The sequence below is a fragment of the Serinus canaria genome, chromosome 15 (genome assembly GCF_022539315.1).
Source record: "Serinus canaria isolate serCan28SL12 chromosome 15, serCan2020, whole genome shotgun sequence".
Taxonomy (NCBI): Eukaryota; Metazoa; Chordata; class Aves; order Passeriformes; family Fringillidae; genus Serinus; species Serinus canaria.
In genome coordinates this window covers 2,208,614-2,227,878 of record NC_066329.1, presented here as the reverse complement: position 1 = coordinate 2,227,878, position 19,265 = coordinate 2,208,614, and the positions used below count along the sequence as shown (strand labels likewise).

At 55.8% G+C, this 19,265-nt stretch overlaps 1 protein-coding gene across 1 annotated transcript; it reads right to left on the bottom strand.

The window, feature by feature from the left end:
* Positions 1-65: 65 nt before the first annotated feature.
* On the bottom strand, positions 66-18,158 carry MMP11 (matrix metallopeptidase 11). Its single transcript, XM_018916418.3, has 8 exons — positions 18,039-18,158; positions 9,460-9,710; positions 7,993-8,136; positions 6,863-6,996; positions 3,975-4,222; positions 3,522-3,735; positions 1,971-2,228; positions 66-1,138 (listed from the first exon to the last, which is right to left on the bottom strand). Exons 1-8 carry the CDS (start codon positions 18,156-18,158, stop codon positions 1,005-1,007), a joined length of 1,503 nt encoding a protein of 500 aa, XP_018771963.1. The 3' UTR covers positions 66-1,004.
* Positions 18,159-19,265: the final 1,107 nt, after the last annotated feature.

Here is a 19,265-nt window from a genome sequence, read left to right as displayed (position 1 = left end):
CTAGTGCGGGCCCGCTGCGCGCATGCGGCGGGCGGGGCGAAGGAGGCACGGCCGGCACGGCAGGATGTAGAAAAGAGGCGGATTTTATTGTGGCGGGGCGGAACATAAATACACACGGAGCGGGCTGGGGCTGCGCTGGGCCCGCCGCCACACGGCACATGCCCAGCGCCGTGCCGCCGGCCGCGCACCCGGACTCGGCTGGGAGGTGGAAGGGGAAGAGGCCGTTCTTAGCCCGGGGTGTTTGGCCGGAGGCTGGGCAGGCACGGCGGGTGTGCGGTGCCAGCCCGGGCCGGGAACGGCGGTTCGAGAGCGATCAGTGCATCTGAGCATCCCGGGATGGGAACCGCGGCGGGAGGAGCGCGGGGCAGTGTCCAGCACTGGCACCCAGCACAGGGGAGGGAGCGAGGGAAGGGGCCCCTTGTCTATATACAGATCGGTACAAAATCCTAACGCATGCTAGGGATACAACGGCAAGCCGGGCTAGGGCTGCGGCAGGGCCCTGGCAGTCCGCACCCCGGAGGAGTGGCTCTGGCAGCAGCCGCACGTCGCTGTCCTCCTCCTCCTCTGCAGGTAGGGCCGGTGTCCTTCAATGCCCCGGCTCGGGGTCATTCCTCCTTGGCCAGCGTCTGCAGCAGCGAAGGGCTGCCGTAGTGAGTTATGTAAACATAGGAAATGCCATTGGATCAGTTCTACAGGATGGGTTCAGGTTAATTATGAGAGCATGATCCAATTCCAGGCTGGCCTGGTGGCTTTTGGGATGCTATTGCTAGAAGAGAGTGGCCTCCCTTGTCTGTAAAGAACATGGCAGCTGCTTTTACGTTGATAGCAACTGAAGCTGGGGCTGCTGGAACTGGAGAGGAGCAAACTCTGTCACTTGTGACAGACACCTGTTGTGTCAGATGCTGAGCCTGGAAGGAAGCCAGGAATGGCAGAGGGAACCCTCTGTGTGGCTGCTGGAGGTAAAGGGAGACGACAGGGGAGCGTGGAGGACACAGACATCCCCCTCATCTGAAGGAGTTGGAGGAGGGTGTGCAGCTGAAGAAGTCCTGGCTGATCTGGCGTGGGTAGCCCTCCAGCACTTTCACCTGGACCGGGTCAAACTTCCAATAGTCTCGGCCTCTCAGGAAATAGGCAAAACCTGTGGGTGAGAGAGGAAGGCTTAGAAGAGACAGCATTCACGTGGCTCAGAGCTCTTTGCCAGCATTTTGTTCAGCTGACACTCTGCAACACAAAGGGAGCTGGAAGAGGCAGGAGATTTTACTAAATCCAGGCTTGTGGCATTTACTTTTCTTTCACACTGTTTTAGTTTAGATAAAAACTCTGGTTTTACTTTTTGGACAGTACAAAGGATGGATTTTATTTTATTTTCCTGGTGGGTTTAATATGCTGTATGCTTGTAGTGACCCAGCCCTGTGAGGGCAGGGGATTTCTAGGACAGGGACTGGCAACATGTGAAGACCTGCTCAGAGCATCTGTTCTGTGGGCAAGCTGCCCTGGAATTTAGGTTCTGGAAGCAGTGGGGAGTTGTTTCACTTCATCCTTAGAGAGGAAAGAGGCACTCACCACACCTGGCTGTCCCCAGTGTTTCTGTGGCACTGCCCTGCTGTTTTCAGCATGGGGCACACTGGGGAGGACTGGTCAATACCAAAACAGCCTGTTCTTTGTTCAGCTCCCCGGGTGGAAGTGTGGGCAGTGTTTCAGTTGTCTTCTCATCACTTCCTTTGCCAGGAGCAGTGACAGGTGAGCAGGACTCTGACCATTCCTTACTCAGATATTTGACTTCTCTCTATCACACACTTACATACCAATTGCTGCAATTAATGGCAATGAAACAACTTCTCAATTCTCTCCCTGCTGAAGGGAACTGCCTCTCTACACTGTATGGGATGTGTTATGGCTGGGCAACGTCCACTGCCAGGTGTGTAACTCTGCAGTGCTGTGAGCCAGAGCAGTGCTGCTGCTGCACTGACCCAGCTCATCCTGGAAGGCGGCGTCGATCTCGGGCGGGACGCCGCGCCAGTCGGCCATGGCCCGCGGGTAGATGTTGTCCACCTGGCGCCTCTGGGGGTTGAAGCGCCAGTAGTTGCCTCCACTGAAGATGTAGATCTTGTTCTTCTCAGCCCCCCACACCAGAGCTGCCTGCACTGGGGATGCAGGGAGGCCCAGCTCCACGATTGGGGTGGGACCAGATACCCGTCTCTCACCATCATAGATCCAGTACTGGGAGTCTATTGAGGAGACAGAAAAGGGAAACAAGGGGTCAAAAACTCTGATAATTTGGCAGTGAACTGTGCAACTGGAGCTGGTGCCTTGGCAGAGCTCCCAAGGGAAGCTGTGCCTGAGAGGGAAAAACACCACCAAGTGTAATGGATGCTGCTGCTGCTGTGTGTCCAAAATGCTGTCAATGCATTGGCATCCCACCTCTGTCCAGCATGGTGGGTGTTGGTGGGGGACAGGAAGGTCCACTTCAGCTGCATTTTTCTTTATTTGTAGAAGTTATAAAGGACTTGGCTGGAGGGACCAGCCTCTGCCCTGCAATCTCAGCACCTGGAAATCATGTGGGCATGCACAGGCACAAAGGGGGCATGTGGCTGGAAAGGAGTAAGCTGCAGAAACCAGAAGAATTTGCCAAGTCGATATAGAGACTGGAAGCAGAGTTCCAGATTAGATTAAAATGGGAATCTCTGTAATTAGCCTAGGGCATGTAATGCTTTCCCCTTATCTCATTTTAACTCACCGTAGGAGCCTGCCAATTTTAGCACTGTAAGCCCTTGTGTGCAGGTCAGGTGCTCAGAAATGTGTTCCTGCAGGAGCTCTGCCTGCAGAGCCGCTGGTGTGATTTTGGTACTCAGTCTCATGGAGTGCAGACAAGGTGTGCACACCCACAGTGAGTTCCCTGGTCATTCTGCATCCCTGCTATTAGACCTCCACTTGGGAAGAGCATTAAAGAAAACATGGAGCTGAAACAGGGTTTGTTGCTGGCCTTGAACCCGAGAGATGGCCAGGAGGTGTTTTCATTCCTAATCTTTCCGGTTGCTGGAGGTTGCCTGGCTCTGCATCCAGGCTCCCTGTAGACTCATAAAGCCATGGGGTATTAGGAAGTTCCACATCCAGGTGTCTGAGGAGCAGAGAAAATGCTGTCCCCACCCTGAGCAGGGCCCTGGGGACACAGGCACAACCAGGGCACTGCTGGGGTCCACTTCTGGCACAGTGCTTTCCATGACAGCTGGAGATAGAGCGAATGTTTCCTTCCTTCTCCTCTGCCAGGGCAGAGGCAAATTACAAATGTTTGTGTCCCAGGGAAGGAGAATAGGACATTGTGGCCGTGTTTAAAACAAAAGTGAACTCTTGTTCTCAATCCTCAATGCCTGATGAAAAGTTTAAATTGTTAAGGAAACAAATAACAAGGATTGCTGAACTTCTGAGGATTTCCAAATTTATTGTCTCAGGAACCTGCTGGGTCGTGACTACCCCTAAGTAATTGAGATTTCTGAGCCATCTGGTCACAGTCCAGCTCTTACCTTGGAAAAACCAGATGTTGCCCAGAGGGTCCTCGAAGGTGGCATCGACGGAGCTGGGGATGCCCTGCCAGTGGCGGGAGGCCAGGGCTGGGTAGCCGTGCTGCAGCCTCCCGGCGCGGAGCCGCCAGACGTAGCGCGAGCTGAAGAAGAACAGCTCCCCGCGGATGGTGGCGGCCGCCTCGAAGGCCGTGAGGCAGGCGTCGGGCTGCAGGGCCTGCCGAGGCACAGCGGCTCAGGGCTGCCCCAGAGCCCCCAGGGGAAGGCACTGCATCCAGGCAGCTGTGCAGCTTGGGTTGGGCACGTGCTGCCTGGAGATCCCCTCCCTGCACATCCCAGTGCAGCCGTGAGGCTGGGCTGGGCTGGGCTCAGCGGTGCTGGTGGATGAGGCAGACGCCGCTCAGGGCAGCCCCAGCCAGGGTGTCGGGGAAGGGCACAGAGCAGCCCTGCACTCACCTCCACGTTGGTGATCTCGTTGGTTTCGAGGTCTGGCTGGGGCAGCTCTGCTGGCTGGGTTGGGGTTGGGTCAGGATCCAGTGAGGGTTTCCCATACAGGTACTGGATACCTTGCTTGTCATCCTCACTCAGGCTCAGGGGGTAGCGGAAGATGTAGAAAGGGGACATCAGGGACTTGGAGACAGCTGTGTGCTGCAGGCCCAGCACGTGGCCAAACTCATGGGCAGCCACTTGCAGGAGGTCAGTGCCTACAAAGGGAAAAGATGGAATACACTTTTGTCCACCCACACGCTTTGGCCTCCTGGGCCTGTTCCTACCAGTTACCAGACACTGGCATGTGTTGTAGGAGTCCAAAAAGAGCAAAGAGAAATCTACCTCCAACTGTGTTGTTCCCAGATATCTTCTGTGTAGATCGAAAATATGTTCGTGGGGTTTTTTTGGTTTTATTTTAAAGGGCATAATAAAGGAGGTCACTGGTTCAGAAGCACCATGAGCCAATTCATACACTTGGGTATTAACCTGGACATGTTGGTCATCTGCAATTCTGTTGTCAGAGGCCCTTGCCACCTCCTCAGCTACTAGGAAGAAAAGGATTTTCCATGCACTTTTGGAAAGGAGAAATTTGCAGAGAGAAGGATGTGTAGGAGGTGGTGTGGTCAGGTTGGTGTTTGTCCACCCAGTCTGAAGCAGTTGTTGGCTAGAGCTGAAGTTCAGCAAGTCCCAGTTAGATCACACCCACTGTGGAAGATGCGGTGTGTGGTGAGAGAACTCTGGAATTAACACTTGCCAAAGGCCTCTGTCACAGACAGCAGAGGGAGCTCATTTATTGCTTGTCTGGGGACTGTGTCAAGAAGGTGTCATTTAGAAATAAATCCATAAAATATTATCTAATGTCAAGGCCTGAGACTTCTTCACCAGACTTAAACAGATTTATGGGAGACCATGTATTAGGAATACATGACCTTGAAACATCTACAAAAGGAGAGGGGGGAAAAGGGGATTTTGGTACACAAACTTGTATTGTTTGGCAGGTTTTGTTTAGCTTCCAAAGGGTCTTTTTTAAAGCTGGTAAATTTCACTACGTCCCAGCATATTCATTCGCTTGCCTTCAGCCAGAAATCCTCCGAGCTGAAGCCCAAGTGATGAGAGCAGCAGGGATGTGGGTCAGCCAGCCTTGGTGCTCCAAGCAGGATTTCCCTGCTGGCTCCAGGGGAGAATTCCCTGGTCACTTCTCAGCACCAGGAGCAGGGAGAATGCAGTGGGGGGTGTAAAAAACCCCTGGGAAGGGTGGAGGGGAAGGTGAGCCCTGCCTTCCTCCACTGGCCAGCTTTACCTGGAAGCCATGAACCTGCACAGCACTGACCTGATCAAACCAACACATCTAGGTCAGCTGAGAGAGTGGGATTTCCATGCCAGTGATTTATTACAAACTTTCAGACACTTCTGTTTAGCTTGGCAGGCTCCTCACTTGCTGCTTTCCAGTGTTGGCAGATGAGCTGTGCTGTCAGATTCTTCAGGGGAGGTGCACAACAGGACAGCTGAAGGAGCTGTGCTGGACAGCATCCCTGTGTACCTCATGGATGGTCCTCCACGTGGGGCCTGCTTCCTGCATGGCCCTGGCGTGACCCCAGGGGACACTCGTGCTCTGCCATCAGTAAAATGAGGCCAAGGATTTCCCTGTCTCACTGAGAGCTGAGTCAAGGATTTATCCACATTTATATCCTAAAGCTCTTTTCAGCACATTAAATGGCAATTTGCTCTAAAGAGCTTTTGCAACAGTTATTTGTGGATGATATGGGAGGGGGAGAGAAGGGGGGAATGCCATGGAATAGAGCTGGATTCTGATGGGAACTGAGGTCCACTTTTGGTTCCTCTTTTGACCCCAACACTGTTTTATGAGAAAATGCAGGAAATTCTTCAACAACAGAGGGTGAAAACCAACAGAGCCCACCCCTGCCCCAGGAGCTGAAACCCCTCTGCAAAGAGGTCCTGTGTTTGTGGTTCTTGTTTTGGGCCAGCAAGAGCAGGGGTGGAGATGCAGCAGTGCTTTGCCCCACACAGCCAAACTGGCCTACAGCTGGCACTGACATGGTAGTGGCACCCCACGGGCTTTGGGGGTGCCCACTGGCATGGCCAACATTTCTGGGAATCCCCAGAGAGGCCTGGGGTTAACTTGGGCTTTGTGATTATTTCTTTGTCCATGTAGATAAACTGGGAAGGAGGAGGAGGAGCTGACCTGGGTTAATTTTGGTGAGTCTTCCAGAAACTGATGCTCTGGGCACTGCTCCAGATGGTCCCAGGCAGTAGTGCAGTATCTCATGAGATACTGTGACAGCAGACCCTGAGTGCCCAAGCAGAGAGCTACCAGCTTGGATCTATTCTTAGCAAAAATTTTAAAAAAGAACCTTGACTGGATGTGGTGTTGTTTATGGTCAGAGCATTCCCAGGCCATGGGGACAGAACTGGAGCCTGGATGGTTTCCCTTTATGGACTTGTTTGAGGGCAGATGGTGAACAATGTGTCCAGGGCCTGGGACTGAGGCAGTTCTTTCGAAGACAACAGTCACAGGGAGCTCCAGCCTCAGTTTTCCTTCATCCTTCCCTCATTTCATTTCTAATGACTCCTGCCAGTGCTGGGTGCAATTCCCCAGTGGCAGAGCACATGGCTGGGCAGAAGAGCCATCCCTTGCTGTCCATGGGGAAGCTGGGGTCCTGGACCTGAGTGCTAACAGCAGGCTTCTAACTGGTGAGAGATGACAATGCTCACCACAAAAATAGTTATTCCCTCTCAGTTTTACAGGGACCCTGTTCACAGCACAGGGAACCATTTCCAAGCTCACTGACAAGCATCCTGGAGCAGCCAGAGCTCCCCTTGGAACAGGGCCATACCCAGGTTGTTCCCAATGGTCCAGGTCTCATCATAGTCAAAGTGCACGTCTCCTTCCCGGTGTGTCTTGGGGAAGAAGGCGTGGGCCAGGATCCCTCCAGGCCCATCAAAGGGCAGGTTGTCCCCGTGCCAGTACCTGGAGGGAAGACACATTGCACCTCAGACAAAGGTCATGGAGCCCCAGCATCACATAGCCAAAGGTGGGAGGCACTGAGAGGGGACAGCAGCTCTCATTCTCATCCTGAGTTCATCCCACTGGTCTAGATCAACTGCTCAGAGCCATTCCAATTGCCACAAGCCAAATTCTGCTTCAGAGCCCTGAGGAAGCAGCTTGATCACACCAAGCCCCGAGGAAGAAGATCTCAGTCATGCCAAGCCCTGGGGAGTTTGTATGTTTTCTCAGGGATGTTTCTCCCCCTCCCCTCTCCAGCTTCCAGCCCAGAGCTGACTGTGGAGCCTCAAGAATTAAGGAGGTGACTGCCTAAGCCAAGATTGAGTTGATATTTCTGGGTGGTGGGGAGCTGTGGAGGGGCAGCTGGCAGCAAACCCAGCCAAATTCTCAGGTCCTCACTCAGGCCAAGCCACTGATGAGTAATGAAGGAAACCCATGAGAGATGTGGCCGCTTGAGAGAGCTGAGGGAGACAAACACACAGCATGGAAATCACATCACTGCTTGGACAGTGTCCACTGCCCTCATTAACTCTGTACAAACACTCAGGGAAGTCTTTGCCCCAGTGAGTATTTTGCCAAAAGGGAATTTCAGGCCAGGAGCCAAGATTCCTCTAACCAAGAAACTATATTTGTCTTTGGGCAGACAGTTACATCCTTCAGTCAAGGAACAGGATGGAGGACCTGAAGATGGGAAATCAAAACAAACTCTTAAGAAAACAGCCTGGGGGCAGAGAAACGTAAATGTACCAGGAAAATTAATGAATGGTCAGTGATGGTGCTGCATGGAACAGCTGCACTCACACCGAGCAGCCCAGGACTGACAAAACTAAAACATCCCAGTGTCTGAAAGCAGAAATATGAGCACCCATCTAAGTGCCTGAGTTGTGTGCTGGCAGGGCACTGCTCTGGCTCCAGCCCTGCTCCCCTGGCAGGGCAGGGTGTGCTGCCCGCCGTGCCCACCTGGTGAAGTCGATGACGATGTCAGCCCGTCCCTCCTGCACCTCGGTGAAGGTCAGCGGGGTCACATCACTCCAGACTTTCAAAGCTTCCTCTATGGTCCTTCTCACTTTAGCTTTTACAAGTTGCCATGGGAACCTGATAATTCTGGAAGGCAACAGATGCTGGATGAGGAGAGCATCAGCTGCTGTCCCATGGACAGGGCTGTCATGAAGACACAGCTCTGCAGCCAGCATCACCAGGGCCACCATTCCCAGCACCAGAACACCTCCAGCCTATACATGCACTGCTCCAGCACCCTCTACCAAGCAACACGTGCAGCAGATAAATCCCACCAGTGTTGGAACCCTCTGGCTGGTGTGTCAGAGGTGAGTTCCCTGGAGAGTTCTGCAGATTCTGTGTTGCTCTGAAGTGCCACAGCACCTCCCAGGTCTATCCCCTGCAAGGCCACCACCACAAAGAGACTGGTGTGTTGTGATGTCTTCTCTTTAATGACTGCATTTTTTGCTCCTAGAAACTTGGGTTCACTGAAGAGTTGCTCCCACTTCCTCCAATAACAAGAGCAGACTGAAGGTCTGCCACAGAGGGAAGTCTTTCCCTTCCATTAACAGTGTTGCTGTATGTAAATCTCTGCTGTGTGTCTTTCTCTAACACTACTGACCAAAAAGAAAAAAAAAGGAATAAGCCCTTCTGTTATCTGCAGCCTCCTGATGGTGTGAGGAACTGTATCCTGTGTTGGATTAAGCACCACATGATTTACATGCTGTCAAGGTCCATATGACTGTGCTCACTTCTCCACTCATAGCCCTGAGGGCAGCTGCAGAGGCAGCCCAGCCCTCCCTCCAGTCTGTTGGGCAGATTCACAACTGAGAATGTGTGGGGTGATTTGGGCCGAACTTTACACTGAAGTGGTGTTTATGGGACCATCAAAAACAGCTGAATAAAAAGATCTCTTTAAAATAAACTGTGAGGTGAGCCCCCCACAGGATGGCTGTGGGGGCAGAGGCACAGCAGGAGAGCACTGGTGGTGGGGGCTCAGCCCAGCACCTGTGAGGGCAATGACCTGTGAGAGCAATGACCTGTGAGGGCAGTGACTCTTTGTGTCCAGGGGTGCTGGTGTGGCACTGCCCAGGGCTGAGGCAATGGCTGTGCACAACAGGAGGGCAGCTGTGTTTGGGAGTGTGCTCAGGAGGGGATGAGGAGGTTCAGGGGACAAGCCTGCCATGGTTCAGCGTGTGGCTCCCCTGGCTCCTGTGCCTCTCACGGTCACATCACAGCTCCAGGGATACCAAACTGAGAGTTTGGGCAGGGAGAAGTGAACCAGCCTGGGGACCACACCCGCCTGAGTGCCACACCCGCCTGAGTGCCACACCAGCCTGGGTGTCACACCAGCCTGGGTACCACACCAGCCTGAGTGTCACACCAGCCTGGCTGTCACACCCTCCTGGCTGCCATCGCAATGTCCCTTACTTGTAGGTGAGGTTGGTCTTGTCCCAGCGGCCCCCGGAGAGCACGAAGCGCTTCTGGCGGTTCCGGCCGCCCGGGGCTCCCGGCAGCGCGGGCGGGTCGGGCACGCCGCAGCGGGGCGGGTTCCAGCCGGCCGAGGGCCCGGCTGCAGCCGCGGGGAAGCCCTTGGCAGGCACACCCGTGCCCACGGCGTTCACCAGGGCTGCCAGCCAAGGAGCCTGCTCCTTCCAGGTGTGATGCTTTCGAGACATGTCCTGAAAGGCAAAAGCACAAGCGCCACTTCAGTGTCTGTGGAGACGCTGGCTGTTGCAGAGGGTGGACAGCCGCCCGCAGCAGTCCTGAGCAGCGGGTTCCACTTCTGCCAGGGTTGTTTCCCCACCGGTAGGACACAGCCTGGTCCCCAGAAACATGCCGTGCTCCCTGCTCTGAGGCTGGCTCACACCCGGGGGACACTGTGTCATGCCATGGCACCCACTAAGCACTCAGCTATTTTTGGTCCACATTTCCTTGGCAGCTGGCCGGCAGGAAATACTTTTGCAGGCTGTGGATGAGAACCAGACCCTTCAAGTATAAAACAAATCACTAGGGAATAAATTCTCCCCCTTTGCCCTACATCCTTTATTCCCTCCTGGCCCCGGGTAGAGGTGACATTAATGAGAGGAAGTCTTCAGTCCCCAGCACGCAGCTGTGCTCCTTGTTGTCACTTCCGTGGTGTCCTCTTGCTGCCCTGGAACCGTGGGCAGGTCTCAGCATGGCAGAACAGGACACAGGGATGTGGGGTGACAGCACAGAGAGCAGAGACTGTCCCTGCAGCCTCCATCACTGCCTGAGGGAAGGACTGCACCATGTCCCCGGGCCTCACTGTACCTCTGATTCTGCTCAGGATAACATCTCCTGGGATCTCCCACACTCAGCTGGAAAAGCAAGGTTTCTCTTGACAATGTAAATTAATGCTAATTAGCTGACTTCCACCGGTTTCCCATGCTGCTGCCATGAAACACAGCCCAGGTGTCACCTCCAAGGTGCTGTGAGGTGTGTGGGGTGAGAGGTGCTTGGTCCACATCACTGTGCTGCAGAGGGCCAAACACAGGGGGTTTTGCCTGATTTTACGCAGCAAATGAAAGGTGCTTGAGCAGGGAGGAGCTGAGATGCAGCAGTGGTGCATCTCTAACTGGACAGGCAGGCTCTGTCCCACAGGGCTCCAGAGGGAGGACCTGGGCTTTAGGCAGCTCTTTCTTCCCCTGCAAAGAGCTGCCTTCTTCCAGGCTGCCCTGCCAGCCACACGGGGGTCAGGATGGCACGGTGCCAGTGCTGCCATGATGCCTGTAATGCACATGCTGCCACCCTCTGCTCCCACAATGGGCCCATTCACACGGGCTGGAATGAAGTGTGAAGGCCTTGGCATTAATTCCACCTCTGAGCTCCGGCCCCTGGCCCTGAGCCAGGCACAGATGGACAGGGGAGCCAGGCAGGGCACACAAGCTGCGCTTTGGGTGTCCACACATCACTTTAGGCTTTTGGTGTGTCTGTCAGCACTCCAGCTTGCTGGCTGGTCCTCCCCAGACAGACAAACAGACACCCTTGGTGGCTGGGCACCTGCCAGCCTGTGCCTCAGAGCCACTGATACAACCCTGGTGTCCCAGTGCCCTCACACACCACAGGAACTGCACCAGCAAAGAGAGAAACCCTTTTCATATCCTGAACAGCAAGAGCTGCCCAGGGCACCAGCCATGACTGAGCATCCATTCAGGGCTCAGGGGAGGAGGAGCACGGGCTGGGCTGTCCCAGGGAGCCTGCACCAGGCTGCTCCTGCTGAGACTGGAGCCCTGCCAGCCTGGAGGTACCTGTCTTCTAAGGGGAGCTCTCTGAGAGCCCCCTGGCACCCTGCCTGGGCTGGCAGCCACTGCTGCAAAGGACAGCTGACAGCAGAAGCTGACAAAGTTCATGTTCTGGCCAACATCTTGCTGTCAGCCCCGATGACACCGAGGCACATGATGGCTTTGTGTCACCAGGGCACAGCCTGCAGGGCTGCTCAGCCCCTTGCTCCTCAGTGCACCCACTGCCAGGTCCTGGCAGCTGAGGACTTGGGGTGATGAATGCATCTGGATTTCCAAGGCCAGGTAGTGCAGGGCCTAGGAGCACTGGGAGACCCTGGAGAAGTGCTCAGGTGGGTGGGGGGGCTGTGGCTGACCCAGATGCCTTACCCCTGGTTTTGCCCTGGTGATGCTCTGCACATTTTCCTCTTGGGAAAGCCAGTTTCCTTACAGGCTGGAGCCACTGCCATGAACTGGAGGTTATCTCTGCTCTGACCAGGAGCAGAGAGGAGAAGCTGCCTGTTCCCTTCTTGCCCCAAGGAATCCCATGTTCAGAGGCAGAGCAGAGGCAGCTTTTCTCTCCCCCTTTGGTTAACTCAAGGCAGTGTTATGAATCCCAGCTTTCCAAACCCCACTTTGCAACACCAGGACCCTCCCTGCTCCTCCTGCCCTTTGCAGACCCAGTCCTGGAAGGGGCACAGCATGCTCCTGGGTGGGGCAGGAGGCAGGACCTGCCCTGGTGCTCTGTGTGTGCCCCTGGACAAACAGTGACTCTGTCCCTGTCGTCACTGCCCCGACACGAGCACCATGGCAGGAAAGGGCTGGAAAATGCCACTGCAGGCAAGGGGAAATGGGACAGGCACAAACCACTTGCCAAACAATGCTCAGGGGACACCCAGGCTGGAGATCTTGGCCTCCTTGGCTGGACACACCTTGCTGCAGGCCCTTCCCAGGGATTAGATACCGTGTCCGCTTGCTTAAGGTTGCATCCTTCCCAGCCAGTGCTGAGCCCTCCCTCTCGTGGGGAGACCTGCTTTGTTCCCTGGGCTGTGCTACCACACCCTGGCTGATTGCTCAGGGTTCACTCAGGGCCCTGCTGCTGCTCAGGCTGCTGCAGAGCTGGGAGGGGAAGGAGAGGAGGGCACTGGCTGCTGGGTACCCATCAGGGCATCCCCACTGGTGCCATCCCACCAGCAGAGGGGAGGGGATTCATAAACACAAAGGCAAAGGGAAATCCCAGGGTTTGTCCCAGCAGAGAGGGAAACAGATCTGAGCCTCTGGCTGAGTGTGTGCAGCCACTTGCAGTGCCCCTCCCTGCACAGCCCACAGCTGGGCATGGGAACAGCTGCCTTGGAGCCAAGGAAGAGGCCAGGGCTTTGCAACAGAGGCTGGTCAGGAAATGTGAACACAGCACAAGCACAGAGAGGATCCCAGGCCTGAAACCAAAGGCTGAAGGCAGTGGGGACAGCAGAGGAGCAAATCTGTACCAAAGAGGGCTGTGCTGCAGGCAGGTCACAGCTCCCCACAAAGAAAGTGCCTCTTCCTGCAGCCTCGTGACTGAAAGGCTGAGGGGGAGCAGGAGGGAAAGGACAGATCCCAGGGGACAGCAGAAACCACAGCAGAGGTACAGGCTGCCCACTCAGTTCCTCACAGCTTTATCAGCCTTCAAGTGCTGTGATACAGCAGCCATCACCTCTGGGTCTGCTGGAGCCAGATGAACACCAGCCAAGCTTCCCAGGAAGTGTTCCAGCCACCCCAAGGAGCCAGGAGCATCTTTAAGCTCCTCGTGCTGGGCAGCACTCACCCTGCAGAGCCCCTGGGAGCAGCAGCAGCAGCAGCACAGGGGCAGTGGAGCATCAGCCTGAACAAGCACAGGGGTGGGGCTGACAAACCCTCGGCTCTCCTATGCCTGGCTCCATCCTCCTCTGCCTGCCTGAACTTAAACTTGTGTCCTCTTTGTGTCCCCAAGCACCAGGGCTCCTGTGGCATGAACATGAAAGGAGACCCCTCTCCCTGTCAGACAGGAGTGACTGGACAAGTCACAGCCTGAATCCATCAGCCTTGGGTGCTTCCCCCCTCACTGGGGCTGCTTCCCCTTCACTTGGAGAATGAGCTCATGGACTTTGTCACCATTTCCCTGTCCCTTCTGCTCCTGCTTTTCCATTGCTTCTGTGTCTGCTTCCTCCTTTTGTTACTCAGAGCATTTCCAAGGCCCTGGTGTTTGCTGCCTCTGGCTGGCAGCATTATCCCCCTTCTCCCTACAAGCACCTCAGAGCACTCCTGCCCTTATTTCAGCAGGGAAGGACAGCAGAGATGCTTTCTCTTGCAGTTCTCTCACCCCGTTTTTGCTCACTGTGGAGTGGCCATGCCCTCCCCAGGGCTCTGCACCCCTGAACAGCAATGCTCCTGCCTGAGATCAGCATTTTTCTCCTGATGCAGAGACAGCTTTTTGTGCAGCCTGCCTCAGCCCAGCATGGATTTGCAGGGGTTGGATTTGAAAGTGCAGCTACAGCTGATGGTTAATGGTAAAACTGGAACCAGCTTCATTCCAGTCAGGTTGTGTTCCAGGGGCAGCCTGGGCTGGGAAGGGGCTGATGCTGCAGGTGGAATTTCATGGCAGAAACGTGATTGTGGTCTGATCTAACCCTGAGCTAAACCCACCAGATTTATTGATCCTGCCTCCCCAGGACAAGGTCTCCCAACCCCTCCATGAATTCTTCAGCTCCAGGACTCCTCCATGCTGGCTGCAGCCTGGTCCCACTGCAGACAGGGAGAGCACAAAGGCTGGGGCCAAACAGGAGCTGCTGCAGTGCCTGCTGTGCACACCCTGTTGGATTTTCCTCTCCTCTCACTTCCCACACCCTGGCACCATCCAGCACAACCTCCTGGGCCCTGACAGTTTGTTTCCGGATTACTTGGTGGCAGTTGTTGTTGGCAATGAAAAAAGGAAAATGTTTATTTTTCCTAAGCAACGTGGAACATGAAACATTATGGACTGCAAATGTTTATGGCCACAGACAGAATGAGAAGAAGCAGGCTTTGGTGCAACAAGAGAAATCAAATGAATAAACACTGCAGGACTATTTTTATAATCAGACATTTTAATTATGTGATGGTTTGTGAGACTATTCCATCAACAGCACCACAACCAAGCTGCTGGTGTCACCCAAGAACAGTTTGCCAGAGACAGGAGTACTTACAGAGCAAACAAGCCCCAGGATGCTGACACAGCAAAAGGTTTCAAGAGCCCTTAATCTGATGACCTAGAATTCCCCTTGAAACGAAAAAATTGCTCTAGGATGTGACACACTCCTGGCAGGGGAGGAAGGGGGTTGAGATGTTTTGTTCATTGTGCACTTACATCCAAGCTAAGGGGAGCCATGAGCTACCAGTGCCTCTCTCCTGCCCAAATCCACCAAGAGGAGGAAGTCTGCCCAGGTCACCTGCCTGTCCTTGTTGGGACTCCCCTATCTGCTCCACAATCTCAGTGAACATCTAAAAACCTGTCTGTGGCCTTAGTGAACCCCTGAAGTGCTCTGCTTTTCATTTTGCTGGGCAGCTATGTGCAGACTCAGCTGTGCTCCCATTTGCTTTTGGCTGAGCCATCCCCAGTGCAAGAACACCCACAAACCCTTTATTTACCTGTCCACATATTTGAGGTTAGTAGGAAAGAGCTACTTGTAGGGAAAAGTGGGGGAAAGTGGGGAAAATATATCCAGCATCTCTACAGGACAACTTTCCACTAAAAATCCTTTTCAAAGAACTCCTACACAGTGCATCCCTTCTTCTGCAGAGCCCAAGTGCCAGGGCAGGATAAGTGTGGGGGAAGCAAGCGCAACATAACCTGGAGAGGGGGATCCTCCCCAGACTGCTCCTCTCCCTCTCCCTCCCCGATGTGCTTTGCCAGCTGCACCCCAAGCCCTGCCACACTGCAGGGTGCGTGTGTGTGCTGCCTGTGAAGCACAAACACAACAAACCCGCTGGAGAATAACTACTTACATGTGTCGAGTCTCTCCCAGAGCAGAAGATAAACATGCCTAAAATTACCCCAGCCCTGAGTGCAGTTTTTAAATAGCCAAACCAAGGAGTGCAAATCAAACCCTTCCTGCGGGAGCCACCTGAGCCCGGAGCGAGGCAGGCAGGGGCTGTGGGGAAGGCAGTGCCCTGCTTCCAGAGGGGAGCCTGCTGTGCCCAGGGGGACAGCTGCAGCACCCTGAGGGGTTGTGCTGGTAGCTGGGAGGGTGCCCACCACTTCTCCACCGAGAGAGACCTTCCCAGCAAACGCAGGGCTTTGATTTCCCGGGGTAGCCAGAGGCAGGGCAGGAATTCAGTGTCTGCGCGTGCACAGCCCGAGGACTGCAGATCTTTTGTTCTCAAGTTTTACAGTGGACACCAGACCCAGCCTTTATTCTGCTCTCAGTTTTCTCTTTCTTTCTTTAGGCATTAATATAACAGTGAAGGAGCTCTACAGGGTTTGCTCAAAGAACACAAGTCCTTCTGCAACTTGCCCTGTAGCCTGGCTTTGAAGTGAGTCTCAGCCCTGGATTCCCTCCCCTCCCAGCTGCTGCCGTTGTGACTCGCTATTGGAGCACAAACAGCCACAAACAGCTGGGTGCAGCACACTCCTGCACCCGGGCTGGCCTTGCCCACCCCCGTACTGGCACAGCCCGAGGAACTCCTGTGCTCTGTCTCACTGGAGTGTGAATCTCTTTTCCCGGCTCAGCCCCTTGGCTCCTTTCTCATTCATCACCTGACAGCAAAAGGTGCCCAGACAGGAAATTAGCTGCTGTCAGACAGGAGGGAAACATCCCTTTGTGCAGCAGGCTGGGAGCAGTCAGAGCAGGCAGCACGTGATGGCGTGGCACAGCTCTCTGTGAGAGAGGGTAGAGGGTGGCCGAGGCCTCTGTCAGCCTGGCAGTGCCACCTCAGCTGTCCTGCACCCTCGTGTTCCCCGAGAGAGCAGCGGGAGCACTGCTGCCACCTCCATCGAGTAAAACTGGCTGCACCTCAGAGGCAGCAGAATAACCTTCAGAAGCCTTGATGGCAGATGTGGAAGCCAAAAGAGCAGCTGTTTGGGGTGACAGAGCTGCTGTTTGAAAGGCTGGGGGATCACCTGTCCATCTCCAACCCGGCCAATGCAGCCACCATCTCTGCAAAGGCTGAGTCAGACACATCAGTCTGAATGCCCGAGCCCCACGTGGCTGGTCCAACACACGAGCACAAGGCATTCCTGAACAAACAGACCTGCAGGAGCATCACCTGGAGCTACTCCAGCCAGGAGAGAAGGATTAGCACTCACAGAGCAGAGCATGAGCCTAGGATGAGGGAGAAATCACCTCTCTGTCGGCAGAATGCCACCTGGGGGGACCTTCTGGAGCGTGGCAGTGGATTTGATGGCCCAGGAGTCTGAGCAGCCCTGGACCCCTGCACTAATTCTGTGCTCTTCAGCAGTTTGGTGCACAAACCACTTCAAGGGGCACTGGCCAAGTCAGCTGAGCCCCTGCAACCTCTGCAGGCAGTCAGCAGCTGCGGGTGCTGGCACAAGGACATGAATGGTGACATGGGCAGCTGGGCTGGGCTCGAGCTCAGAGGGTGAAACCCAGGCTGGCTCTCCCTTCCCCCAGGACCCCACACAGGCCCTTGCTGGCAGCCAGACCAGGAGCAGGGGCTGTGCAGGTTCCTCCAGGAGCAGCAGCTTCCCAGCTTGTACAGGGCAGAGCACGAGGCACCTGCCAGCCCAGCCCGTGTCCCACGGGAGCCAGCAGCCTCCAGCTTTATGCGGGTGGAGCTCTGCCCTCCCAGCCCACACCCCGCTGCTCTCGGACGGGCCCGAAGCCCGCAGAGCAGGGTCACTCCTGGAGTGCAGGGTGCCACCAGCGAGCGCTTGGCCTCACCTTCCCCAGCGGCAGAGCGGGGCCAAGCGCGGTGACATTTCGTTCGGAGGAATGCGAGCACTTTGGGGGCCGAGGCTGCTCCGTGCCAAGTCCCGGCCCACAGCAGATTTAGCAGCCAAGTTAGAAAGCGCTCAGATGACAGAGCTGATAATAAAACCATCGACAGAACCTGAACTAATCCCCTTGGGCTGCTACCGGGCATTTGCTCTGTTATTATTTCACGGCACAGCAGCGAAGCGCATGTCTATAACAAGGCGATTACACACGCACACATTCCCAGCACAAGGAGCTCTCTGTCCTCTCCCGTCCCCCAAATCCCTCGCACGCCGCTGCTCCTCTCCGGCAGCCGCAGTCCCTGCTGCTCGCAGCTCCGTCCCAGGTGCTGGGATCGGGCAGACATCTGCAGGAAGAAAGAACCCTGCTGCTCCTCTCCTGCCTGCCTTTGATTCGTCCCTTCAGTCTCGTCTCCCCGTAACTTCTCGGAGCTGCCAGCGCAGCGCGCAGGGGGTGTTCGAGCAGCAGCGGGGGCTCTGCTGCCTGTGAAGCAAGGGGGATGCCGCGTCCTCTCCTAAGCTCTCCTTGTCCCGGTCCCTGTTTTCCCTCAGGAACGCGGCTGTGAAAACTCCCCAAGAAGCCAGGAGGAGCCCGCGGAGCGGGAGGCACGGCCGGGGCAGGGGCACCGTCCCGCGGCCGGTGACTCCGGCAGCGCTGCCCGTGCCGGCATCCCGAGCGCGGCTCGGGGATGGATGGAGCGGCGGGGGGAAGACGGCTCATCCCGTTCATCGGAGGATCTGCCGGGGAGATACCGCCCTCGGGACAGCATCGGAGAGCGGCGGGGGGACACGGAGGGAGGCACCGGGCGGTCCCGACTCACCGGCTTGTGTCGGCGGGCGGGAGCGGCGGGAGCGCAGTGCAGCAGAGCGGCGGCCAGCAAGGCGGCCGCGGCGGGCAGCGGCGGGCGGGCCATGCCGGGCGGCGGAGCGGGCTCGGACATGGGGCAGAGGAGGAGGGGCGGGGGGGGGGGTCCTCGCTGAGCCTTTTATCCCCCCACCGTGGCCGCCTGCCCTCCTCCTCGCGCCTCCTCCCACTCCTGCCTTTTGTTCTCCCCGAGCCGCGGCTGCACGGGCCGGGGGGACACGGCCCGGCGGCATCGCGGGAGGGGGGTCCCGCCCGTCCCGTCTGCTCCGCCCCGCCACCCCCCGGGGGCGGAGCGGGGCGGGACCCCCCTCCCACGCCTGCCCGGCACCGGCCCCCGGCCTCCGGGTCCTGCCTGCCTTGGGGTGCCTTTAAACGGGCACCTTTAAAGGTGTCTCTCACCTCTCCTGCCTAAGGGCACCAAGCACTAAAACCCATCCTCTTAATGCCCGTCGAGACCACTCCAGTCCCCGTGGGGAGTAGCTCACAGCCGTGTTTTAGTGCCTTTGAACCCCTGCTTTGCCTGTGCAGGGCTCTGCTTTGCTCACTTTTTCACTCCCCCTTTGCAAGAAGGCTTTCCCGAGCAGGGATGCTGAGGAAGGTGAAGGAAGGGAGCAACTCCTCATTTTGGAGATGCCAAATCCTTCACCATCTGCTCAGCCAACTGGAGATGGAGGCAGCAAGGCACAGACCTGGTTTCTTGGTTCCTGTTTCTATGGGAGAAGCCCTGGATTGTGTCAGCATCCTCTCAGCAGACTGAGTTTAGCTGAAAATTGTTTCAAGAAATGTATTGCAAATAAGAGAACTTTGATCTCCAGCTGCCTGGGCTGGTGTGCAGGGAGTGAGTAAGGCTTCCTGACAGCCCGGGCTCTATTACTGCTTTATTTGTCTGTGATCAGTTGTTCATGTTTAGTTTTATGGGAACCATACTGATGATGTAAATCCTGGGTACGGTGAGCAGATGTGAGAAGAAAGAGCCTGGCCTTGGCTGGCTGTGGAAGGTGCCGCAGTGTTTAACTCCCAGGCTGTTAGCAAGATGTCCCTGCACTGGAGCACTGTGCTCAGCATATCCCCCTGGCCTTATTTGTAAAGGGGACAGGGGAGCAGGGAAAACCACGTTGCACTGTGGAATTTACCCTTCTGCTCTTATTCTGGCTGTGCCCCAGGAATGCAGAGCAGACCCTTG